Source organism: Ipomoea triloba, chromosome 7 (genome assembly GCF_003576645.1).
Source record: "Ipomoea triloba cultivar NCNSP0323 chromosome 7, ASM357664v1".
Taxonomy (NCBI): domain Eukaryota; kingdom Viridiplantae; phylum Streptophyta; class Magnoliopsida; order Solanales; family Convolvulaceae; genus Ipomoea; species Ipomoea triloba.
Window position 1 is genome coordinate 2,321,538 of NC_044922.1, and position 25,054 is coordinate 2,346,591.

The following is a 25,054-nucleotide window of genomic DNA, read 5'->3' on the forward strand; positions in this document are numbered from 1 at the left end:
AAAAAAAAAAAAAAAAAAAAAAAAAAAAAAAAAAAAAAAAAAAGTAAAACACACTAAAAACACCCTATACAACGAATTCAACCGAGAGAGTGAGACTATAAGTAAAATTTTACTGATATAAAAGCACATTTGCGGTTTGCCACATTTTAACTTTCTAAATCCATGTACCAAATCAGTTATAAAAATTTTCAGGAAATGTTTAATGAACTTGAAAGGGTGAACCACATATAACATGGGGCAGCCATAGGCACTTAGGCAAATGGCAATGATACAAGCAGCTAAAACAACCCCTTTTATTTGACCAGATCCAAAATCTTACAAGTCTCAGTATCGATTTAAACTTTTAGTTGAGACGAAATGTATCTTTCAATTCTAACTAGCAAATTGAGACGAAATGCAACCTTCAATTCTAACCAGCAAATTGGGGACGACTCGGGTAATTTATCTCAAGGGTCATTTACAAACACATTCAAACAATACAAATTGCTACTTATCCTCCATTGTTTCACTTCTGTCATTCATAGCCTCTGAGGTTGTTTGGGTACCAACTCTCTGTTCTTCTTGGCTGTGGACTGAAGTGACTCTTTCGACGCTGGTTCCAGGCTCGGGAAGCGTTCGGCTAGCTTGAAGCGATGTGTCATCTTCGGCATTGGAAGATCGGGGGATGGTTTCTGCTCTGTTATGTGTCGTTTCGCGAGAAGGTTGAGAGGTAGCCAGGACAGAATGGCGACAGAGTGGGCAAGTTGTGCGAGTAGCCAGCCAGTGGTCGATGCAATCCATGTGAAACGTGTGCCCACAGATCGGTATTTGTTGAAGCCGATCCTCTGCTTGGTAGTCCCCTAGGCACACCGCACATCTGAGAGAAAAAAAAAACACAGAGTATGCACGATGAGCAACTAAATTTGCAAAAACGTTGGCTGCTAAGCTTAGCACAAGATTCGATTGCCCTTTTATGCACCTTCGTTCCACATGAACTATGAAGAAATGGACAGATTTCAGGAAATGAAGCAAACCTAATGTAAAAACCGAGAAAGAATCTACATTGGCTATTACCTTTTACCAAAATTGAACACGACATAATATGATCGAGCAAACAGCTTAGTCAACTTGAACAATATTAACTATTGGTGAAGAGAGTACTGAAAAAGCAGCTTCCACCACACGAGAGAATTAAAATATGCAATATAATGAAGTCCTCAGGCTACTTGAATCCTAATAATGTGTAAAGAAAGAATGGACTAAAAGCACAAAGCCACAAACTTTCAAGAGCGCAAAGTGGAGAAAATAGTGAAGGTGTATTATATACGACTATACGAGGAAACAGCATTGTTTCAAACTGTTATTTTATATAAATTATATCATTCTCGATGGCATTACAGCATGCTAGCAATTTGCAGCTTTGTATAGGTAATATAGCTCAATTTCTTTCACGTTTATTATGTTCTTACGTGTTTCCAGATGGATTATGAGAAGGTTGTGAACTCAAGAAATTCAGAACATAGTGTGATAAAAGATAAACTGCAGATTTCATGGGTGAAATGCATTTTTCTAACAGCATAGCATTGATAAACAGATATACAAGAGCAACAGAACATATTTTCTATATATACGCATGCTTCTATAGCACGCTATTAGACATCAGCTTTTAGGGCACTTCATGGCATGGTTTATCTCTGTTACGTAAATCAGGGATAGATATTCCAGGCATAGGCAAATAGGGAGTCCTAAATAAACCTCGGTAGCTAGCATCATATATAGCCAGTATACAATTGTTTTGCCAAAACAGGGGTGTCTTATATAATAGTTGACCTTTTTAGTAAAACCAATAGGTAATAGTTGCTAATAAGTACTAATAAATATTCTATATGAACCAATTCTTGTAACTTAAAAAGCAAATATTTCTTATTTTGGTACTGCCCATATCTGCTTAACAATGCTCGTTCCACTTGAAGCTAAACTAGTTTTATATCATCAAAGCCCACTAAACTAGTTTTATATCGTCATGACATCATCACCAACTAAACTAGTTTTATATCGTTGACGCCAACTAAACTAGTTTTATATCGTCGAGGCCATCGCAGTACCAAAGACTTGCATCTAATCACATTCCAAGTATGAAACAACAACTCCCAATATCTGCTTCGCCAAGCAACTGAAGTAGTGAATGCCAAACTAACCTAATTTTATACTGTCAAGCCTGAAACAGAATCAAAATCTTGATGCTGAACACATTCCTCTCTCTCTCTCTCTCATAGAGGACACAATCTCACACACAAACAAAGCAATTAACAACTATCAGCATATATGGACAAATGATCATAAATGAAAAGATTCAGGAGCAACCCCAGCCAAATTGGTCGTGCTGTTGGCTTGGTAACCACAAAGTTCCAAATTCAACTCCCAGTGAGACTAGCCTATTCGCCTTATTGGTTGAGCCAGTCAACTATGAACAACCTGGGTTTTACTTGGGGTCCCCCTAATGGGAGCGGCCTATCATGGTTTGAGAGCCGATCAGTTATGAGTAACCTGATAACTCCTTTGATCCTTTGCAGGTTCACAAGACATGGTTTCCCTCCACATCCAAAAGATTCAAATCCAAACAGGAAAATTAATACATCCACATAGATTTATCTTAAGAATAACATAAAGCATAAAAGCAAAAGAAAAGCTGTCACTTACTGAGTGTCTTTAACTGAAAAGCTCTCCTTGTACACAATAATGGGCAACATCTCCCTAATCTCCTTCTTCAATCCCAACTCACACTGCACATACAAAACAAAACAACATTAAAAAAAAAAAAAAAAAAAAAAAAAAAACCCTCAAACCCACAAATAACAAAACATCCCTCAAAGAACAATACAAAATTTTCTCATACCCTTGAAACCCCATCCACTCCGGTCTGCAATGAAGAAGCCCGCATCCTGAGAGAAGACCAATCGGCGCTTTGGCGGCGGAGATAAAAATAATAGAACAAGAAGAGGAGTAAGAAGGCGAAGAAAATGGGGACGGAAAAGATGAAAGCTTGGTAGACCTTCAGCTCCGCCGACGGCTTGGGACTCGAGCAACAACTTGCATCATAGTTAGCGGCGGAATGGAATTCATGGTCGCCGGAATAGCCTGTTGCGGCGTTGTAAGACATCACTGCACAATGCTTCACTCTTTCTCCGAATCCGAGCCCAAAAATCTCCTCCAAAGTCCCATAAAATGGGGCTTAAAAGGATGAATCTGCAATTTCAGGCCCGATTGAGACGAGGAAGTGGGGGGAGTGAAAATGGGGAAGAAATGACAAAAGGAATGGCAGATCAGGATGGTATATATATAGAAAGAGACAAGGAGGGAAGAGAAACTGGAGTGATATGGTTTACTGATTTATCTCCCAGGTGTCAAGTTTCAGGAGAAAAGATGAGAAAAATGGAAGATTGAATGTGAGGGTTTGATTGAAATATTTGAGTACTTGACAGTTGACACTAAACAACAATGGTCAAACGCTTGTAAATAAAAAGGTATAACTCCAATCGCGAGGGTCTCATTGTTCCGTTTATAAGGTCTCGTTGAAAAATAAATAACGGGATGTGTCTCGATGAATTAGGAATCAAGAGTTTATTGTATTGATATTTACAAAGACCTGAATGGTTGGATCTAACTTAAAATCGTGTTATAGGTAATAGTTGAATCACACACGGTGACTACCAACATTACTGATACTTACTTTACTATAACTTGTGCGCTGCTCAGCTATGTTTGGCAGACTATAAATATGAGTTGTAATTCACGACGTGCTGGCGAAGAAAATCATGCAATGTTGAAAGAGTATTTATTTAGGGGTGTTCATTTTCAGTATGTAAAGGTTAAAAACGACTCGTTAGTGGTTGTTAGAAGAAATTAGCATGCAAAAAAAAAAAGGGTTGGGAGTTTCATTACATATGTCTATAGACAATGGTCAAACGCTTGTAAATAAAAAGGTGGAACTCCAATCTCAAGGGTCTCATTGTTTCGTTTATAAGGTCTCGTTGAAAGATAAATAATGAGATGTGTCCCAGTAATGATACTCACAAAGGCTTGGATGCATGGATCTAACTTAAAATCGTGTTAACAGTAATAGTTGAATCCCACATTGTAACTACCAACGGTATTGATACTTACCTTACTCTAACTTTTCGCTACTCAGCTATGTTCGGTAGACTATAAATACGGATTGTAATCACAATGTGTTGGCGAAGAAAATATGCAAATATGTTGAAAGGGTATTTATTTAATAGTTTTCGGTAGGTAGAGATTAAAAACGACTTGTTAGTGGTTGTTAAAAGAGTCGATTATGCAAAAACAAAAACAAAAACAAAAACTTTTTTTGTCATGTCACGAGGTGTCCTGAGCAGGTCATAATGGTAGACAAACGAATGAAGCCGTAGGTCAAATGTACAAAAAAACTTGCATCGTTATCTAATATACGCTTTAAGCGAAGCCTACATTATGACTCTAGCAGGCAAAAAAAAACTCTCCATATAAGAACACATCTTGTGCGAGCAAGGACTCGATCATTGATTTTTGCTCCCAAATTTCACATCTGTGACCAGTTGAGCTGTCATACAAATAATTTTTAATTAATTACTTTTTAATATCTTACTCCATAATAAATATATATGGGTTATAAACTAATAAGACTATACGTATTGAATTTCAAATTTAAGAGCCCGAACTTAAATGAAGGAATCATATTACATACATTGATTTTATATTACATGCATCCAATAAATATTACAATGAAGGAATCATATTGCATACATTGATTTTATATTACATGCATCCAATAAATATTACATATTTATGCAAATTTTTAAATGTTTTCGCATTTTTATTCTCACTAACATCAAGAGTTTCCTCGATTGTGGTAATATTTCCAAATTTAACTTTGTACAATTAATTTTGTTGTATTTTGTTTTGTTTTTTTTTTAAAAACAGAAAATGCATTAATTTAGATCCAAACTAAGCGAATTACAAATTATAGTTGGAGGGATTATATTGAGAACCACTCCATATAATCAAACAAAGAAATAAATTAAACTGTTTTGTTAACAAATGAGCTGCTTGATTCGCAAATCACCTAACAAATGATAAACTAGCCTGAACAAACATGTTTATTAAGTTTTTGATGTCAACTAAAACTAAATGTTCATTAACTTCAATGGTTTAACCAAATTTAAGCACAAGTAGTCATATAATTTGTCTACTCGGTACTATTAATTCAACAGGCAAATATATATGTAAATTCATATTAATGATATCAATCTCCTATATCTAACAATTCTCAATCGCATTCAATTCCAAAGCATTAATTTTGTATCATATGCTATTTGATCAAGTTTGTAGTTACACGAGTTGTCACTTTGTTATTACTACTGTATTTAAAATTTCAGTCTAAGATAATCAATGATGTCTGTTAAATGGGATTGATAATCATCTCATGTTAGATATAAGAGATGGCATTCAAAAGTTTCATATTTATTCAAAAAGTTAACAATAGGGAGACCGATTAGATAACATAAGACTAAATTTGATAAAATTGTAAAAGTAAATAAAAACGTTACGAAATTCTATGTCAAAAAGTAAATTTAGAAAAATCACCAAATTCAATGATTAAATGTAGCATTATTAACTCTTAACATCAATATAATTTTAAAATACTAATTTGTTTTTATTTCTCTATAAAATTTTATTTTATTATATATTTTATGCAACAATTAAAATGTTTTCCGCATTTTTATCCTCATTAACATCATTTTTATATAAATATTATTATTATTTTAATCTCATGCCTGTCTGCATATCAAACAAAACCACATTTTGGAAACTAAATGACAAAATGAGGTTGGTACAATATTAGAAATCTGATCTCTTAGAAAATTGAAGTCCCAAAAACATTTAAGTTAGTAGAATATGATTTTTGTGCTAGAAGATCATAAGTTCGATTACTGCTAATACTATTTCGAACAAACTCATCGCAGATAATTTTTCTAGTGCGATTTATCTTTACTGTATGATTTGTGAATGATTACACAAAAATATGAAATTTATCTAATGCACACTTTAAGTAGTGGTACGGTTGTGAATTTTCTCCTATAAAAGTTTATAGAAATATCTTTCCAAGCATACATTATATATTTTGTTGTCTACCGCTTCTTATTACAAAGTTTTTTATTTATTTATTTCCTTAAATAAAAATGGTCAATCCTTATCCTATAAAGTTCCATTGAATAAGCCCATGCATGGAACAACCCTTCTTTCTCAATAAACAATACCAAAAGTCTTTTAATTCATGGGTATAAGACTATAAGTCATAAAAGTTATAAAATGTTCTGAAATCGATTATTGTCTCCTTATATTTTTTTATTAAAAAAAACCCTCTTTGTCTTTAGACCGGAGGTGAAGAATCTCTATTCGTTTAATCTTGTGGTTACGAAGTCAATATGAATCTTTTGTTTCTTCTTCACGGTTTTTGGTTATTATGTAGGGACAAGGTTTACCCCGTGTACATCCCGAGTAGTAGCTGTAAGTTTCCATTATCATTCCAATAAGAGACTGTCTAGTGTTTTTTTCCTGAAAATTATGCTTTGTTTATTAGTTTATTTGTTTGCTGAAAAAGTCTATATATGTTTACTTGTTTCGATTATTTTTTTGGTTCAGTTGTGAAAAAATTCTTTAAAAGAAAATCAACTTTTGAGGATTCATCTATTAAAGGTAGTCGCGAAGTGTTAAGTACAAGGTCTCGTATTGAAGTTAACATACATGAACTTGAAAAGTATATATGGCTATCATATCGTATAGGATTCATTTTACCTTCGCTTCTTCGCCCCCACTCAAAGAAAATTCTGACTTTATTCCTGTGTATGATCATAAACCAAAACTTTAATGTACGTATATAAATACTAATTAACTGCAGGTAGTATATCATATATATTTCTATTCACTTTTTGTAGTAGTTCATAATATTCATTCTATATGTTAATAAAAACAAAACGTAATGTACATAAACATTACACTATAGATGTATCACAATTATGGTGTGAGAATGTTAACTTGAAACAACTTCGTTTTGGATCAAACTTTACTTTGTATTGTGGACCATGGTTCATCATATAAAGATTGTCACAAGGTCTTTGTCTGCTTAAAAAAAAAGAAGGAAAGATTAATAAAAAGATGCTAACTTGGTCCAATAAATTCAATTAATTAATTAATTACTTTGGAGTATATTGTAAGAAATTAAAATAGTCAAAGCTTAGAGATTTGTTTAAATTTATTATTATTATTATTTTGTTGGAATTTAGATTTTCAGGCAGATATTTTAGGAAGATTAGACAACGACGGCCAAAGATAAACCAATAATGACAGCTCAACATACACTCTTCAATCCTACATTTGATTAGATGTATCATATATAGTTTTTATTTATTTATTTTTAAATTTTAAATCATCATTATTTAAAAGAATTTTTTTTTATTTTTATTCTAGGATGGAATCAATATTATCCTCCTTTGGCACACCAAACACATACTAAGATAAACCTTGTGGAGATACATGCCTCCATTGTTGCAAAACTATATCACATAATCACTTTTTCTCATTTAATTGTTTGCAAAATGACATTTTTCGTCTCTCAAATGTTCTAAAGTGATTTTTTCATTGCCGAATTTTGTTAGAATTAAGTTTTTAAAAAAAAAAACAATTTGTAAACAACCGAGGGACAAAAAAATCACTTTGCAAATAATTAAGGGATAAAAAGTAGTAACAATATAATTTTGGTCAAACCATAAGTTTTCTCTGACAATGTACACTAAGACTCCGCATACAGAAACTAATCCTATTCGTGTCGGGTTGAACGTCAAAGGGTCCAAAGAGTCCAAGATGTCAAGTTGGACGAGACCAACATCTCATCAACACCTTCATGACTAGGTAACAGTATAATTGAGAGACTGAAAGTGGTATTTTCTTATAATTTAAGGACGAAAAGCGTCATTTTCCCAATTGGAAATCTTTAGTAGAATTGCAAGTTTATGCAACAAGGCTAAAAGGTTTTTGACACAATATTCTCAATGAATTTAAAGGGCAATGGATAATCATACATCTTAGAAAGATGCAGCATAGTAGCAGTATGAGACTATCAGTTTTGGCAGCATAAGCTTCATACATATACACATAAACTAGGCTCTTCAAAGTTCTATATACAAACAAATGCAATAAAACACGGTTTTGTTTCATATGGTCATGCGATAAACAATCCCTAACCCTGGTTAAAACGTTAATCATACATCTCTCACCTTGACGTTAAACTCGGTAGGGGTTTGAAGTAATGGAGTTTTCGGGCTTGCAGGAACCGCACTGAACTTGCGTACCAAGATCGCAAAGAAGGGCAAAAACAGCACATATAGGAATGCCAGGACGAATGGTGTAGAGATAAGCCACCCCAACAGCTGCAGAACATTTAGCAAAGATTCAGTCTCGGGAATAATAACATACAGTGACAATGCTCGATATTGAGGCAAACAGTCAAGCGGCTAGCTACAAACTATAATATCCAAGAAGGCGAGAAGAGAAAATTAGAGGTATAATGCAGACCCCGAGCCAAAGACCCTTATTTTCTAGCGGTATGAGACTGTGACTCTAAGTAGGAAGTTTTAAGTTCAATCCCGTTCCCCTCACATGTACAACAAAAAATGTAAATTCCAAAAAATCATTGTCGAATTCAATAGTTCTATTCAAGGGGTATATTTGCTATGCTATACTACTGAAATATAGAAGTGCATTTTCTCAAAAAGCAGATACAAAAAATCATAAACCGTAATGATCTTTGTTTGAACGTATTAATGTTTTTACGGGTAGTTGGTACATCTCCCCCTAGACCAACAGACAAGATATTGTGGTGTCAATGGATAACAACTATAGGCAGATGGAATATCAATGATCATTTTTGTGACTTAAAACTCGATGATTATCAATCACTCAACTTAACCTAACCTTATCCTATTTTCTAGATTCCATTGCAGGGACTGTTTCACTATAACTAGGACGACAATCACTTCAAAAAACAGTTGGTATAGTCAAACGAGTATAGGGCGTAAATAACTTTAAAAGTGATACTCCATGCTTAATATTCATAAGCAATCCGTAAACCCATCCTTGTGCAATTGCATTCAGTATTTAATCTTCGAATTAAAACCTTACCGCATAAACTAACACCATCAGCCTAGATTCAGTAAATGTCTCCATTGCTTTCGAGGTTATAAGAAGGAAAGTAGGAAAAAGCTCCCAGTTACAAACAAAAGCATGCAAGTTAAATGATGGCACATTGGCACAGATGAGCAGTATAGAAAACAGGAGGAAATGCAGGCAATAGGAAAAAGGGATCAAGAGTTAATTCTGAACCTACCGCACGGAAAATACTGAACAAGAGTTCCTGTGAAGCCTCGCCAGTGAAAACCTTCTTTAGTGCATCAGAGGTCAAAGGAAAATGTGAGCCACCAGTAATTGATTCGCCAAGTCGCAAGAATGGGATGATTAGACTGCAGAGTTGAATGCATATATTGCATGAGACACAGAGCTTAGCACGAAAGAAAAGATGATGCATGAAGAATTATTACGAGTTTCTAAAGGCATGCTGTCCTAACCAATTGGGTATGGTATGGTATATATTAGTCAACGAAATAGTAATCAGCAAAATATCTTGTAAAGAACAAGGAATTCAAATTCATATAACGACAGAAAATCTAAGCAAAACAGCGCATGATTCAACAACGAAACCAAAAGAGTCTCACTGTCAGCAGCATAAAAATTTCTTTCAAAACTGTGGACTCTTCATCACCAATGCTGGAAATCAAAACATACAATCTAGGGGGCAACCCCAACCAAGTTGGTCAGGCTGTTGACTTGGTAACCACAAGGTTACAAGTTCGACTCCCAGTAGGAGCGGCCTATTAGGCTTCATGGTTTGAACTGGTCAGGTATGGACAACCTAGACTGGTTTACCCCCTTGTGGTCCTTTGCTGACTAGGGTCACAAGGCGAAGTTTATCCAGTACACACCCTTGGGTAGGGGCTGCGGGTTTCCCTCGTCACTCAAAAAACATACCATCTAATTTTAAAACACTTCTTTTCATGGATCCTAGCAGCCATATGGTGACTATATGCATTCATAAGAAAATCTTTTAAGCACAAACAGAGGTAAATATCAAACTTGTAAGACTGGACAGAAAACTAAATAAATTAGTAGATAGCTCTCATGGTGATGGAGAAGGCTAAACAATAATTCTAAATCTGTTTTATTTTTACCTCAATTCAATTGGGGTAGCAACAAAGTTAGCCAGCATCACTGTTGGAGCATGACACAGAGGTCCAAGTAATGCAATAGCCAGTCCACATAGAAATACAGCAACACCTATGAAATGACATATGATTGGAAATCAGGAATACTGTCACCATAATCAATGAAATCCACTCAAAGCACAAGCCATGATCTGGTCAATTGCTTTTTACCAGGACATAAAGCAATCACAAAAAACTAGATTTCAAGCATTGCTGTGAGAAACCGGTCAGGTCAAGATAGAAATGTAATACTCATAGATGGAAAATATAATACTAATAAGGAATAAAGTGTAATACTTTTTAAGAAAAATGTAATACTTTTAAATCGAAACGTAATATTTAAGGGTTGAACGGTTACTTAGAAGAAGTGATTTAATACTAATCATGATAAATTGATTGATTATTAATTATAAGAGAAAATGTAATATTTATGAAGAAAATTGTGATACATTTATGAAAAAATATAACACTTTTAAATTAAAAAAAAATGCAATATTAATGTTTAAAGAGTTACTTCTAATGAAACAAGTAATATTTATGATTTATGAAAAAGAAAATGTAGTACTTATGGAAAACTCGACACTTCTCAAGATCCATAAAATAGTTTCATAGTAGATTTTGCCAAGCAAAAAATATAAAGAAAACAGCAAAAGGAAGCATATTCTGAACTGCATAAAGAAGAGGGGGGAAGAAGAAGAAGAGAATAGGGAAATAAACTCATAGTGCATTTTGACAGATTAAATGGAACATTAAAACATACCGCAAATGGGGAAGATTCCCAAGGTCAAGCCAAGAGCAGCGGAGAATGCCAATTGCTTAGGCTCAGCTCCCCTAAAAAACACAACCATTCATTGAAATCAGCAGATTTAACATTGAAATAAATACCAAATCCTTTTTTCTTCATTTCTCTTAGCACTAAATCCCCAAATTCAAATAACCCAAAATCCCTAGAGGAGGTACCTGCGGAGGATTTGGAGAAGAGGGTCGCCGATCTTCTTCCGAAACCAAGCGCCCACTATGAATCCGGCCCGTTGCAGCCCGTTCGTCATAGCTGTTCTTCGCAAGATCCTTACTTTATCCTTGAATCGAATTGGGGAGCTCACGCATATGTCAATTCTTATGCAAATTTCACCCTGCGAGTTTCTCAGAATGCTGAAATTTTTTGAAACGCTGATTCAATCTCACAACTTCTCTTGTGAATTCGAACCAATTGTTAATTCGGTTGTAACTTCTTTTCTATCAGGATTTGGGACCTTCCCGCGGGAATTTATGAGATTATTGTAATTTGTGCCCTTTATTGACTCATTTATTTTCTTTTTGCAGGCAGATCAGTTGGATGATGTGAATTCTTAACATTTCTTGTCCTTCTTAACTTGCTTGATTGAATGGGGGAGAGAGGGAGAGAAGATTTGTTGATAGAATTGGAACGATGTCGTTTTCTGGACAATTTAAACCATCTGTCAATCTGCCATGGCAGGTAAATTTGGATTAAACAAATATGTATATATATATATATATATATATATATATATATAGTCATGATCACATGCGACCGTGCTCTCCCGTGCAACCGTGCGATTCACACCACTCAATATTACGAAATACACCACTCAATGTTAAGAAACACACCACACAAATATGCACTGTGGTGTGTTTCTTAACCGCAGGGCCGCACCTGAAATTATATATATATATATATATATATATATATATATATATATATATTAAAAAATCACTTACAAAATGGTTAGTTTTCTATGGCACCATTTTATGTGGAACGAAAGGAAATATATAGAAGTGTAACTCAAGATCGAATGTTTTTTTTGGTGTACTGTTACATTTTTTTGAGTTGTATTTTTAGATATTATAAAGTATATTTTTGTAGTTTGTGTGGTGTATTTTTGCATTTGTACATAGATGTCAGTTGACTCAGTTCCCACTTGATTGTTTCTTTGTTGTTTGAATTATATAAAGTATTGTTGACCCTAATCTCTATAATAATCTATGTAACTAAATATACTATGTATAGTTATATGTAATACGAAAAACTATCGATGCTAATTAATACCTTTGTAAAAATTACTTTCCATTTTGAAATAAGACATTTTTTTGAACTAATATTTGGCGACAAAAAACTCGCAATTACTATTTAAGAGTATGTATGGATAAATTTTGTTATATCTATTATATTGCATTGTAAAGATTTAGTACGATTGATTCGATTGAAAAATTAATGATAATAATAAAATTTGTAATTTGTGATATTTAAATACGATAATTATGGGTGGTTTAAAATTTTGATTGTTGTTTAATGGGTGGTGATAACAGAAGGACAGGACAAAGGGAATCTGAGTCTCACTCACTCCCACGGCATTTATTGCATATCGTGCAAGCAAATTCATTTAAAAAAATGCAAAGCATGCATGATGCACCGTCTTTTAAGTTTGTTTATTCAGTAGTCTGAAATGAATAATAACCATTTTTAAAGAGAGAGTCCTTGTCCAATGTCCATTTGTGGAGAGCACGATATGTCTTGTACTAACACCATATTAAAGGGCGTGCTAGACATGTATGTTTTGGCTTCATATTTGTCTGTTTATCTGACAAATAACTTTTTCAACTTTAACTCAATTCATATATTACCAAGCACTTTATGCTCAGATAGCATGTAGTGACTCTCTCATACGGGAGACCATGAAATCGAGCCTCAGTGGAGACGAGACGATTGACTCCACTGAGATGAATTGACTATTTATGCTTCAATAGGTTGAGAAAATATAGATAAACATATAATACAATGTAATAGAATCAATTGTATTCAAAAAAAATTCATATATCACAACACAAACAACTTACTTTCAATATCATGGCTTTTATATATTAAGATTTAGTGTCAAATGATTAACCATTTCTTATTCTAGTATCTTATTTTCTTGTTTATTTTTATCGAAAATTCAATAGCATAAGAAACTCTTTGGAGTAATATATTAACTAAACTTTCCAATAAGATGGTTTTATGCCCAACTATTAAAATTATAAAATAAAAAAGACAAGTAACATTTTTGTAAACAATTGTTATTCTATTTATAAATTGTATCTTGGCGCAGTGAAATTTTTCTATAAAATTACACTTTATCAATGTGTAAATATTAACTCTTCTTATATTATTATATTGGAGTGGCTATCATATTATGCTTGAAAATTGAAAACAAAGAAAGAGTCAATAATTTGGCCAGAGACAAGAGAGCTGACCATCAGTATGGGGCATGGGACAGAAGGAGCAGTGGGAAGAGGCCATTGTTATATCAGCAGGAAAGTTTTCCATCCTATATTTGTTAAAGATGGGAATGGATGAGACCATACCAGCAAGTAGTCTATGCTCCATGGCGATTTTGCAGAAAATCTGGTGGTTTAAGTGCAAAATAGAGCGTGTAATTCATTCCTCGTCATTGTGCAGAGAAAGAAAAGCCATCTCCAAGGCATTGTGCCCTTGCAGCTTGCATGACACGCTTAAGTGCAGAGGGGTTGCTTGTGACAATGGCGTCTGCGTGCTCAATTAGCATTTTATTCATGGACTCTTCGTCATCAACAGTCCATGCATAAACCTTCTTGTTTCTCCTGTTAGATTGAGCATATTGAAGGGCAGAAGTGTTAAGGTTAGATGAGGAATGTGATGTACCAAGAAACAAAAGGGTGTATTTGTGATGTGCTGAATTATGCAGGGAAGGAGGGAGTAGTATAGAGGTCATACGCATGAAGGGTTTTCACAAGTTTGTTGTCGATTAAAGGATGGTACACACCAACCACCCCTGCACCTCTCATCCTCAGTAATTGCGATCTAGTTCCTGTTGAAGGGTCCATCATGACAATGTAACCAACCTGTAATGCCACCAAAAAAGCAGGAAGGTAGATTAGCCACAACAAAAGTTCTGGTGCAGCAACCAGAGAAGATTATGCACAGAAAGAGAGAGAGCAGGCTACTATACCATGGCATCTGGTGCCAGACTCAGCACATCTCTTGGAATGTTGTCACTTTTTGCCCAAACAACACAATTCTTGCACCCTAATTTTTCATACTGGAAAAGTTGGACAAAGATCCTCAGAACTGGTAAGCAGATAACTCATTCAAAACCTGATATAGGACAAGTTTGGGTTGACTTTGCTTACAACTTTTCTTTTCTTGGTTCAGTTTTATTTATTTATTTTTAATGGAGTACTTATAGGGCTGAGATTGATGTTTCATACACTAGAAAAGACAATGTAGTGCGCTAGAAATGAAAGATTAAGTATGGCAAACTTACAGAAGAAACAACATCGCCAGCAAGTCCTTTTTCATACAAAGGAGGGCCAATTTTTATATCTAGAATTACTTGCTGAACTGAGCCTGATATCAACTGAATAAATTCAAACACCAAAACCAGTAAATATTTAATGAAAAATTGTATCAGAAGCCAATTAAAATAATTTCATGCATGTACTCTGCAGTGTTATAACAAAGAATTCAAGTGAAAAAACAGAGCAATCCTAATAGCTAGCTTAATACTCCGTATAATGGATTGCTGGGAATTTCCCTTCCCTTTCTGAAGCAGAGACTAGAAGAAGAGAAGAGTGAACAGAAAGGCAGCAGTGTACTTCATCCTGTAAGCACCCTAGAGAAGGAAGGGCATCACAATATACTAAAAAATCAGGGAGGTACCTTGAGGGCATCTTCAATTGTAGGAACTCCCAAATCATGATACGTCTGTTGAAGCTTGTGACTTGCAAAAAGCTCTTTAATCTACAACCACAAACTAAATATGATCTCATTCAACATCACTTTCATAATTCCAAGCAAACTAGTCAAAGTGAACAATGGATGTATTCTCCACAAGGCTTGAAAGTAGGCCCAAGTCTTTTGTCTCTCATGAATGGATCAAATCCATATCCTTATAGCAAAAATAGAAAACCAACTCTATCAAAGAGTAGTATCAAGAGGTAGATTGTAGATTCAATTTTGAACTTTGACACAAAAATTCAAATGTGCCACAAGTACATCGTTGAATAGTGCAAATACCAGTGGGTGTTAACTAAAGGGGTAATGATAAAATTTCTCACAGGGAAACAAATGTTGATGGGTAATAGAATGTCACAAAAGAAAACTGACAACACATTGATAATCATGCATCCTTACTTTCCTTGTTTTACTTATCTGTTCTGTGCTCCAAAATATTTAGTGTTGATGTAAATAAGTAAGCACAAATCATGAGTTAACTGCTATATGAGATAAACTATGTCAATCAATGGGAAAAAGAAAGTAGCAATTCCCACCTCTTTTGAGCTCAAGTATCCAACCTTGGATGTGTCATTCCCAGATATTCGCTGCAAATCCCTGCCTGCACAATGTGAGAATCAATGTTCCAGAATTTTAACAAATAGCAACAACCAATCTTTACTTTCAGGCATGATAAACTACAACAAAATATTTAGAGAGACAAGTGCTTATATACCTGTCATGAAGAGCAAACAGAACTCCATCAGAAGAACGAGAAACATCAACTTCAATACAGTCTACCTGAGAACTGAGAGCAATCTGGTATGCAGTTATCTGTCAAAAGAAATTTGTAAAAATCACCAAAAAATTTATTAGAATAATGATAGCACAACTGGAAACCGTCAAATATTAATAACAATTTTAGTATGAGAGCAATGCTCCTTCTGTGCCATATTTTCATCTTTTTAGGAAAATGAAATTCTTAATGTATGTGGTGAGGTGGTAAGGAAGACTAAGCATTGTCACCACTTACAATAATTCAAATGGAATAAGAGCATTAATAATGATCAAAGAAAAACACAAGAAAATAATGCTGATTGTGACAAATAGTTAATGCAGTCAGCTACTCAAATCAGCTAACTACTAACTACTAATGACTAGTCACCGAAGGCTGCTTTATTTGATTGAAGAATGACTACAATTGGAAGAAGATGCCCTCAGGCCTCAAATATATAAATGGAAACAGAACATTGGGGGTGGATTTGGTGGGGGGGGTGGATATTAGATATTCATCCCCATTGAAGATTAACTACAAAGAAATATAAAACAATTTCTATTAAAATTGCATCTCCATCTTGGAATGGAGTACAAAATTGCACCCCTGATAAAAGATGAAGGTTCAAATTGCTTCTCCATTGAAGCTGCTGTTGTGTTGTCTGCAGTGGGATCATTTTACTAGTTTGACCCTAGATTAAAACAGAAAAACCCTAAATAGTATACACACAAAGATATATATACAAGCACACTATTAAACAAGAATCCGCTGCATAAAATAATTTTCTATACTTTCATTTATGAAACTAAATGATGAAAATCACACACACACACAAAGTCAGTTGCTATTAGAATAGTTGATCAATTTTGAGAACCGAAAGCATGAGTCAACCAATTACATATGAATGCTTACTGTGTTAGGAAAGGCCTTTGAGGAATCTCCACCATGAGCACAGATCAGAGGAGGATTTCTCAGCCAACTGCATTTCCGTTCTTGCACCTGCACAACAATCACTGACTGTGATTGATTTGCAAAATCAAATTGAACACATGATCTACCTTCACATTTATCTGGACATAGCTAGGTAGATTGAATTCACATTTCACAAAGTGAATTGCTAGCTCAATCGTAACATCTCCCCGTTCTATATAATCTCATAGTAACCGGAAGCAACAGATATTCACCAGTGTATCTCACATTTCGCTTCCATTATTTCTGGCCGGAAAACATTAACGATCTACAGTTTCGAACGAATCAATGAAGGAGAATTCAAAACTGAATATCATCTCCCTTTCTCGAGTGTTCAAGTTACAACAAATGCACAGATTAAAAAAAATGCAAAAATAATCATTCAAAATTCAGCATAGTATGGAACTACAAGGGAGTGAAGGGAGTGAGCTTGCCTGATGGAAGCGGCGGAGTTTGAAGTGGAAATAGAGCGGCGGGAGGATGGCGATGACGGCGAGGCTAATGAGAAGATACCGGAAGAGGCGCTTCCAGGAAGTAAGGCCTAGCTTAGGCCTCTGAGACAAGAGACCGCCGCGCCTCGCGAGGCGGAGCGGCCGTTGTTGCCGGTCCCATCTCGAGATAAACGGTTGTCGCTCCATCAATCGGTCGATCGCACAAATGGATGTGTTAATCCCTAATACCTAAGCAAACACTCGTTCTATACTGCTATCTCATGATCAATTGCATTCTCCTTCCCGACTGTGTCCGTTTTGTTCGTTGTTTTCAAACGGGTCGGGTATATCAGCAGCCACTAGTCCACTACCATACGGCCTACCAGGCTACCAGCCAAGCTCCCATCCTTATACTATGGATCAGGATTCACGGTTCACTGTGCATGTATATGTGTGTTTAATAAATTTTTCTATTTTGTGTTGTGAAATTCTATACGTTAAAAGTATAAATTTTGTATTTGAAATAAATTTATAATTGTGTTTTATATTATGAATTTATGTGTTTTGTATTATGAAATTTTGTATTTGTCTATGAACACAAATTATGTATCTAAATTAGATTTTAAAAATAAGTAAATACGAAGTATATAACATATATATGTATATTGGGTTGTATTTTTGTATCTTTGTTATGAAATTATGTACTTTGTCGTTTTGATCCAGAGTCCATAATGCTATATAGACTTTGATCCATAATATAAATTGTCAGTTGTTGAACACAAGGCCATTACGGGCCTTCCAATATATTCCAAAGGATATGAGGGAAGAGAATGCTCCCACTGCTTTCGGCCCTTCCAAGATGATGAGCCGATTTATCAAGTCAATAATTTAACATATTTAACTGAATTGTCAATTGAGTGATTAATTTGACTCTTATTTCTAAAATTAGTTTTATACGAGCATTGCGCGAATGGGTTAATGCCCAATGTTTATATTTAAATAAATATTTGAAAGTATATAAATGCAAAATTATATAGGAGAAGTTTATACATGCGTAATTGAATGTCGAATTTTTTAATTTAAATATCTAACTCAAAGTATATGAATCCAAGATAATATAGAAAATTCATTATAATTATTACTAAAATAAATGTTTGCAACCTTGTAAAATCGATAGTCTAAATATTTGGTCTAAAAATGATAGTCTAAATAAATACTACTTTTAATTTGAATTTTTCTAAGTATTCTTAATTCTCTTTTGAGTAACATTGTCATTGTCTTCATCTTACTATTCGTTCTCTTCCTTTTTGTTGGTAGTGTGTTATTTGCAATTCGGTTATTGTTGGTAGCATAGATGACAACGTCATGCAATGAGATTTAATATAGGAGCTATGGACTTTCCTTTAGGTGTTCTGGTTGGGGTTCATTTGGTTCAACCATTATTGTTGAATGAGTTATTATAGATTAAAAAAATCCCTAGTTTAAGAAAAAAGATTAAATAAATTAATAAAAAATTAAAAATATTATGTATTCCAAAGATATTAAAAGGTAGTTTCTCGCTTCAATTTGCTGGGTAATGAGTTATTTGAGTACTTTCATTGTCAACAAAATCCCCCAAGTAGTTAATTTGATTGGTTTCAAACTATTCTTTTTTTTTTTTGCATGGTATTAAAGAAATACATATGTATCATTTTTGGGTGTAACATGGTATTAAAGAAATACATATGTATCATTTTTGGGTGTAACTAGGTATTAAAGAAATACATATGTATCATTTTTGGGTGTAACTACTAATTTATTTAATTCAATAAGAGTAAAATAGAGTGATTCCGCTTCAATTTGTTGGGTTATTATTTGAGTACTCTCTTTTCAACCAATCCCCAAGTAGTTAATATAATTAGTTTCAAATTATTTAAAAAAAAAATTCATAGTATTAATAAAATACTTGGTAACTAAATATATAACATTATTTTGTACTATAACTTTGATATTTAATTACAAGATATTGTAAAAATAAGATAATGGACAATGTAATGAATATCAATTGATAAATTTGAATGTAAAGAATCTTTGCATGAGAGAAAATAAAGACAATATAACTAATGAAATTATTTCTCTTATTTAATTTAATTTTTTGATAATGAATAATTTTTTCAAATAAAGGTATTGTAGACACATAATTCTAAATTAAAGAAATACATATGTATCATTTTTTGTTGTAGCTACTAATTTATTTAATTTAATAAGAGTAAAATAGAGTGAGAAACTNCCCAAGTAGTTAATATGATTGGTTTCAAACTATTTTTTTTTTTTTTTTTCATGGTATTAAAGAAATACATATGTATCATTTTTGGGTGTAACTACTAATTTATTTAATTCAATAAGAGTAAAATAGAGTGATTCCGCTTCAATTTGTTGGGTTATTATTTGAGTACTCTCTTTTCAACCAATCCCCAAGTAGTTAATATAATTAGTTTCAAATTATTTAAAAAAAAAATTCATAGTATTAATAAAATACTTGGTAACTAAATATATAACATTATTTTGTACTATAACTTTGATATTTAATTACAAGATATTGTAAAAGTAAGATAATGGACAATGTAATGAATATCAATTTATAAATTTGAATGTAAAGAATCTTTGCATAAGAGAAAATAAAGACAATATAACTAATGAATCATTTTTTCAAATAAAGGTATTGTAGACACATAATTATAAATTAAAGAAATACATATGTATCATTTTTTTGTTGTAGCTACTAATTTATTTAATTTAATAATAGTAAAATAGAGTGAGAAACTTAATTATGTCAAATTTGATTGAGATGAGGTTCGAACCTAAGACCTTTCTTATAGAAATTAATGGATAAGTTAAAAGTTAACGGAAAAGAGAATATTTAACGGAAAACTTAACGGATAATCATAAAAGTAAGGTTAAATTAGGTAATCTCTATTAATAATATTAATCTGAATTATCTTAACCATCTATTTGATTAAATAATTCATCTGAACCATCTATTTGATTAAATAATTTGACCGCCATTTTTTCTATTCATTTTAGGCCTAACTATCTTTGGCTCTTATTAGTATAGTAGATATAGGGGTTAATAATTAATACACTACCAAATTATATGTCAACATCCATTTTAAAACAATCAAGAGAGTAGGTGAGTATATTTTTTCCGTCTAGAGAAGAAACCATTAATATGGGGTAACAACTAACAGCCAATCATGATCATACCAGCTCACCAACACGCAATGTGGACATACTCAAACCTAAGAAAAATCGCCAGCCTATTCCGATTGTTCCTACGTACGTGCCCAATTGCCGGCCCACAACTTACATATTCTCCATATAAGATTGGCATTTCATATGAAATAAGACTCCTAAAATAAATATTAACTGATCGACATATTCAAATAAAAACAAACTTAAGATAAAAAAGTAAAGATTGATTTAATCATTTCATATTATATACATATATAAAAATAAAAATTAATCTAATACATTTAAGATTGCTAACAAATTTGAAGAAAAATAATTTTTATTACCATATTTTTATTTTTTTTGTCAAGTCACTAGGTGTCTTGAATAAACTCTAACTGTAACAAGCACATTTAATTTTGTACCATAGTCAGACTAATTCCATTAGCAAATTCTCATTTTAACCTCGCTATTTATAAATATATGTGGATTAATTATAATAAGAACATTTAAGTATTTTTTTTTTGGGAACCAAACATTTAAGTATTTAAGTACCGATTATTAGAAGAATTATTATCAATATTATGGCGGATATTGAGCCCACGAAGAAACACCCCAAGCTTCCATGCTCCACGAAGCTCCTTATCTCCGCCCATACTCTCGCGACGTCCATCTGTTTCCGCTCCGACGGTACCGCCAACCGCCGTCTCCTCCGTCTGCTCTACCCGAGAGTGTCCGCCCCCGTCACCACCGTCGTCGATGGAACCCCCGTGTCCTCCTCCGACGTCCAAGTGGAAGCTTCTAGAGATGTCTGGTTTCGCCTCTTCGTNTAGATTAAAAAAATCCCTAGTTTAAGAAAAAAGATTAAATAAATTAATAAAAAATTAAAAATATTATGTATTCCAAAGATATTAAAAGGTAGTTTCTCGCTTCAATTTGCTGGGTAATGAGTTATTTGAGTACTTTCATTGTCAACAAAATCCCCCAAGTAGTTAATTTGATTGGTTTCAAACTATTCTTTTTTTTTTTTGCATGGTATTAAAGAAATACATATGTATCATTTTTGGGTGTAACTACTAATTTATTTAATTCAATAAGAGTAAAATAGAGTGATTCCGCTTCAATTTGTTGGGTTATTATTTGAGTACTCTCTTTTCAACCAATCCCCAAGTAGTTAATATAATTAGTTTCAAATTATTTAAAAAAAAAATTCATAGTATTAATAAAATACTTGGTAACTAAATATATAACATTATTTTGTACTATAACTTTGATATTTAATTACAAGATATTGTAAAAGTAAGATAATGGACAATGTAATGAATATCAATTTATAAATTTGAATGTAAAGAATCTTTGCATAAGAGAAAATAAAGACAATATAACTAATGAATCATTTTTTCAAATAAAGGTATTGTAGACACATAATTATAAATTAAAGAAATACATATGTATCATTTTTTTGTTGTAGCTACTAATTTATTTAATTTAATAATAGTAAAATAGAGTGAGAAACTTAATTATGTCAAATTTGATTGAGATGAGGTTCGAACCTAAGACCTTTCTTATAGAAATTAATGGATAAGTTAAAAGTTAACGGAAAAGAGAATATTTAACGGAAAACTTAACGGATAATCATAAAAGTAAGGTTAAATTAGGTAATCTCTATTAATAATATTAATCTGAATTATCTTAACCATCTATTTGATTAAATAATTCATCTGAACCATCTATTTGATTAAATAATTTGACCGCCATTTTTTCTATTCATTTTAGGCCTAACTATCTTTGGCTCTTATTAGTATAGTAGATATAGGGGTTAATAATTAATACACTACCAAATTATATGTCAACATCCATTTTAAAACAATCAAGAGAGTAGGTGAGTATATTTTTTCCGTCTAGAGAAGAAACCATTAATATGGGGTAACAACTAACAGCCAATCATGATCATACCAGCTCACCAACACGCAATGTGGACATACTCAAACCTAAGAAAAATCGCCAGCCTATTCCGATTGTTCCTACGTACGTGCCCAATTGCCGGCCCACAACTTACATATTCTCCATATAAGATTGGCATTTCATATGAAATAAGACTCCTAAAATAAATATTAACTGATCGACATATTCAAATAAAAACAAACTTAAGATAAAAAAGTAAAGATTGATTTAATCATTTCATATTATATACATATATAAAAATAAAAATTAATCTAATACATTTAAGATTGCTAACAAATTTGAAGAAAAATAATTTTTATTACCATATTTTTATTTTTTTTGTCAAGTCACTAGGTGTCTTGAATAAACTCTAACTGTAACAAGCACATTTAATTTTGTACCATAGTCAGACTAATTCCATTAGCAAATTCTCATTTTAACCTCGCTATTTATAAATATATGTGGATTAATTATAATAAGAACATTTAAGTATTTTTTTTTTGGGAACCAAACATTTAAGTATTTAAGTACCGATTATTAGAAGAATTATTATCAATATTATGGCGGATATTGAGCCCACGAAGAAACACCCCAAGCTTCCATGCTCCACGAAGCTCCTTATCTCCGCCCATACTCTCGCGACGTCCATCTGTTTCCGCTCCGACGGTACCGCCAACCGCCGTCTCCTCCGTCTGCTCTACCCGAGAGTGTCCGCCCCCGTCACCACCGTCGTCGATGGAACCCCCGTGTCCTCCTCCGACGTCCAAGTGGAAGCTTCTAGAGATGTCTGGTTTCGCCTCTTCGTTCCCAACGTTGACAAAAACGCCTCGGAGGAGGAGCAGAAATCGTTACCGCTGATTGTGTACTTTCACGGCGGCGGATTCACCTCTCTCAGTCCGGATTTGAAGGCGTATCACAATTTGTGCTGCCGTTTCGCCGCCGCCGTCCCCGCAATCGTAGCCTCCGTGAACTACCGCCTCGCGCCGGAGAATCGCTACCCCTGCGCGTACGACGACTGCTTCGACGCCTTGAAATTCATAGACGCACAAAACTACGCCGTTTTCCCGCGCAACACCGACTTCACGCGCTCCTTCCTCGCGGGAGACAGCGCCGGCGGAAACATCGCGCACCACATAACCGTCAGAGCACTGAACTCCGCCACCGACTTCCAGACTCTAAACCTCGCCGGACACCTCTCACTTCAGCCGTTCTTCGGCGGCGAAGATCGGACGGAATCGGAGCTCCGGCTGAGGAAAGCGACGATGCTTACTCTGGAAGATACGGACAGGATGTGGAGGACGTTTCTGCCGGACGGATCGAACAGGGATCACGTGGCGGCGCACGTGTTCGAGGAGGAGTTGCCGGAGAAGTTTCCGAGGACGCTGTTGATCGTCGGAGGGTTTGATCTGTTGCAGGATTGGGATCGGAAGTACGGCGAGAGGCTGAGGAAGTTTGGAGTGGAAGTGAAAGTGGTTGAGTATCCAAACGCCATACATGGGTTTTATAGCTTCCCTGAGTTGCCTGAATCTGCTATGGTCCTTAAGGAAATCAAAGACTTCATGCAAAGCAAAACCTAAGCCCTCCCTCAATCCATACAATAAAACAGGTAATATGATTGATTGATTATTACATTAATAATAATAATCAATCACAAAATGTTGTGTCAAATGAATTTTATACCATCTAAATATATACCTATATATAATAAAATTATTCTTATGAAACTTAATTTCATATTTGTAAATCATGTTGTGTCAAATGAATTTTATACCATCTAAATATATACCTATATATAATAAAATTATTCTTATGAAACTTAATTTCATATTTGTAAATCATGAACTACGTATCTATTTTTTTCCACTATTATTTATCAATTTTTAGTATTTCCGATCATTTTTCTAGTGATGAAACTAGCTCAAACCAAGAAGTCAATAAGTTGCGGCCACTAGGAGTTGGACTTGAAATTTCCAAGTCAAAAACTCATTGAAAAACAGTTAATTCAAGTTAATTCAAGTGATGCCTGGTCCAAATTAAAAACTTGATCACCAAAAAGAACTATATGTAATTTTTAAAAATTCAAAATTGAAGGGCTAACAGTAAAAAAAAATCCGCAATAGTGAATTTTAAGTGGTTTTTTACATACCTAAAAACTCGAAGATGTTTTTTCAACAAATGGGGAGAGGAATTTTTTAGTAATTTTTCATTAGATAAGGACATGATTTTTGTCTCCATAGTGGGATCCACCAAGGGAAAAAAAAAAGCAAAACTTTTGTGGCATGAGGAGCAAAACTAGTTTAATATGAAGCTTGTTTTCTTTTTTCCCATATTTTGTTTTGCTTTTTTCTTTTTCTTTTTCTTTTTCCTTTCCTTCATGTTATCTTCTTTTTCTTAATCACACATGCAAAAACACTTCAAAATCTAATACCTATTAAGGATGCTCTAAGTAAAATGTCACAAAAGTCGAAGTACTAACCGAACTACATAGCAAAATTATTCTTATGAAACTTTTATCTATATGTAAGTTGATCAAGCTAGCTAGAAAGGATAGTTAAAGTTATTGGTGGTATAGGACTGAAACTCCATGTAAGGGGAATGGTGTCAAAATTGATGTATGAGATGTATA

At 33.7% G+C, this 25,054-nt stretch overlaps 4 protein-coding genes across 6 annotated transcripts; 1 reads left to right on the forward strand and 3 right to left on the reverse strand.

Annotated features, from left to right (window-relative positions):
• Window positions 1-266: 266 nt before the first annotated feature.
• LOC116024491 (RING-H2 finger protein ATL7-like) lies at window positions 267-3,401 on the reverse strand. Its single transcript, XM_031265394.1, has 3 exons — window positions 2,876-3,401; window positions 2,680-2,762; window positions 267-856 (listed from the first exon to the last, which is right to left on the reverse strand). Exons 1-3 carry the CDS (start codon window positions 3,137-3,139, stop codon window positions 487-489), a joined length of 717 nt encoding a protein of 238 aa, XP_031121254.1. The 5' UTR covers window positions 3,140-3,401; the 3' UTR covers window positions 267-486.
• Window positions 3,402-6,692: 3,291 nt separating this feature from the next.
• On the reverse strand, window positions 6,693-11,781 carry LOC116024706. Of its 3 annotated transcripts, none has more exons than XM_031265679.1 (6): window positions 11,313-11,780; window positions 11,113-11,183; window positions 10,320-10,425; window positions 9,422-9,554; window positions 8,313-8,465; window positions 6,693-6,878 (listed from the first exon to the last, which is right to left on the reverse strand). In XM_031265679.1, the coding sequence occupies exons 1-6, from the start codon at window positions 11,399-11,401 to the stop codon at window positions 6,873-6,875; spliced, it is 558 nt and encodes a 185-aa protein (XP_031121539.1). In that variant the 5' UTR covers window positions 11,402-11,780; the 3' UTR covers window positions 6,693-6,872. The 3 variants fall into 3 exon arrangements, with proteins under 3 accessions (XP_031121539.1, XP_031121538.1, XP_031121537.1); XM_031265678.1 differs by lacking the exon at window positions 6,693-6,878 and adding an exon at window positions 6,942-7,158 and having other exon boundaries at window positions 11,313-11,781; XM_031265677.1 differs by lacking the exon at window positions 6,693-6,878 and having other exon boundaries at window positions 8,068-8,465; window positions 11,313-11,778.
• Window positions 11,782-13,411: 1,630 nt separating this feature from the next.
• Window positions 13,412-17,647, reverse strand: LOC116024840 (glycerophosphodiester phosphodiesterase GDPD4). The gene is made up of 9 exons (XM_031265849.1): window positions 17,281-17,647; window positions 16,790-16,876; window positions 15,839-15,936; window positions 15,660-15,720; window positions 15,049-15,129; window positions 14,654-14,746; window positions 14,339-14,428; window positions 14,104-14,231; window positions 13,412-13,970 (listed from the first exon to the last, which is right to left on the reverse strand). The coding sequence occupies exons 1-9, from the start codon at window positions 17,482-17,484 to the stop codon at window positions 13,799-13,801; spliced, it is 1,014 nt and encodes a 337-aa protein (XP_031121709.1). The 5' UTR covers window positions 17,485-17,647; the 3' UTR covers window positions 13,412-13,798.
• A 3,406-nt stretch (window positions 17,648-21,053) lies between these two features.
• LOC116026118 (probable carboxylesterase 18) lies at window positions 21,054-24,291 on the forward strand. The gene is made up of 2 exons (XM_031267569.1): window positions 21,054-21,298; window positions 23,219-24,291. Exons 1-2 carry the CDS (start codon window positions 21,069-21,071, stop codon window positions 24,003-24,005), a joined length of 1,017 nt encoding a protein of 338 aa, XP_031123429.1. The 5' UTR covers window positions 21,054-21,068; the 3' UTR covers window positions 24,006-24,291.
• Window positions 24,292-25,054: the final 763 nt, after the last annotated feature.

What these genes read in the sequence shown, in the direction of transcription:
- LOC116024491 (XM_031265394.1), bottom strand. Translation starts at nt 3,139, where the DNA reads ATGTCTTACAACGCCGCAACAGGCTATTCCGGCGACCATGAATTCCAT. An exon ending in GAGTGGATGGGGTTTCAAGG is followed by an intron (nt 2,763 to 2,875) that starts GTATGAGAAAAT and finishes TTGTATGTGCAG; the next exon opens with TGTGAGTTGGGATTGAAGAA. An exon ending in TTTTCAGTTAAAGACACTCA is followed by an intron (nt 857 to 2,679) that starts GTAAGTGACAGC and finishes TTTTTCTCTCAG; the next exon opens with ATGTGCGGTGTGCCTAGGGG.
- LOC116024706 (XM_031265678.1), bottom strand. Translation starts at nt 11,401, where the DNA reads ATGACGAACGGGCTGCAACGGGCCGGATTCATAGTGGGCGCTTGGTTT. An exon ending in CTTCTCCAAATCCTCCGCAG is followed by an intron (nt 11,184 to 11,312) that starts GTACCTCCTCTA and finishes TGTGTTTTTTAG; the next exon opens with GGGAGCTGAGCCTAAGCAAT. An exon ending in TGTTCAGTATTTTCCGTGCG is followed by an intron (nt 8,466 to 9,421) that starts GTAGGTTCAGAA and finishes AATGTTCTGCAG; the next exon opens with CTGTTGGGGTGGCTTATCTC.
- LOC116024840 (XM_031265849.1), bottom strand. Translation starts at nt 17,484, where the DNA reads ATGGAGCGACAACCGTTTATCTCGAGATGGGACCGGCAACAACGGCCG. An exon ending in CTGGCGATGTTGTTTCTTCT is followed by an intron (nt 14,429 to 14,653) that starts GTAAGTTTGCCA and finishes CAACTTTTCCAG; the next exon opens with TATGAAAAATTAGGGTGCAA. An exon ending in CTTGTGAAAACCCTTCATGC is followed by an intron (nt 13,971 to 14,103) that starts GTATGACCTCTA and finishes TCAATCTAACAG; the next exon opens with GAGAAACAAGAAGGTTTATG.
- LOC116026118 (XM_031267569.1), top strand. Translation starts at nt 21,069, where the DNA reads ATGGCGGATATTGAGCCCACGAAGAAACACCCCAAGCTTCCATGCTCC. An exon ending in GAAGCTTCTAGAGATGTCTG is followed by an intron (nt 21,299 to 23,218) that starts GTTTCGCCTCTT and finishes TAGAGATGTCTG; the next exon opens with GTTTCGCCTCTTCGTTCCCA.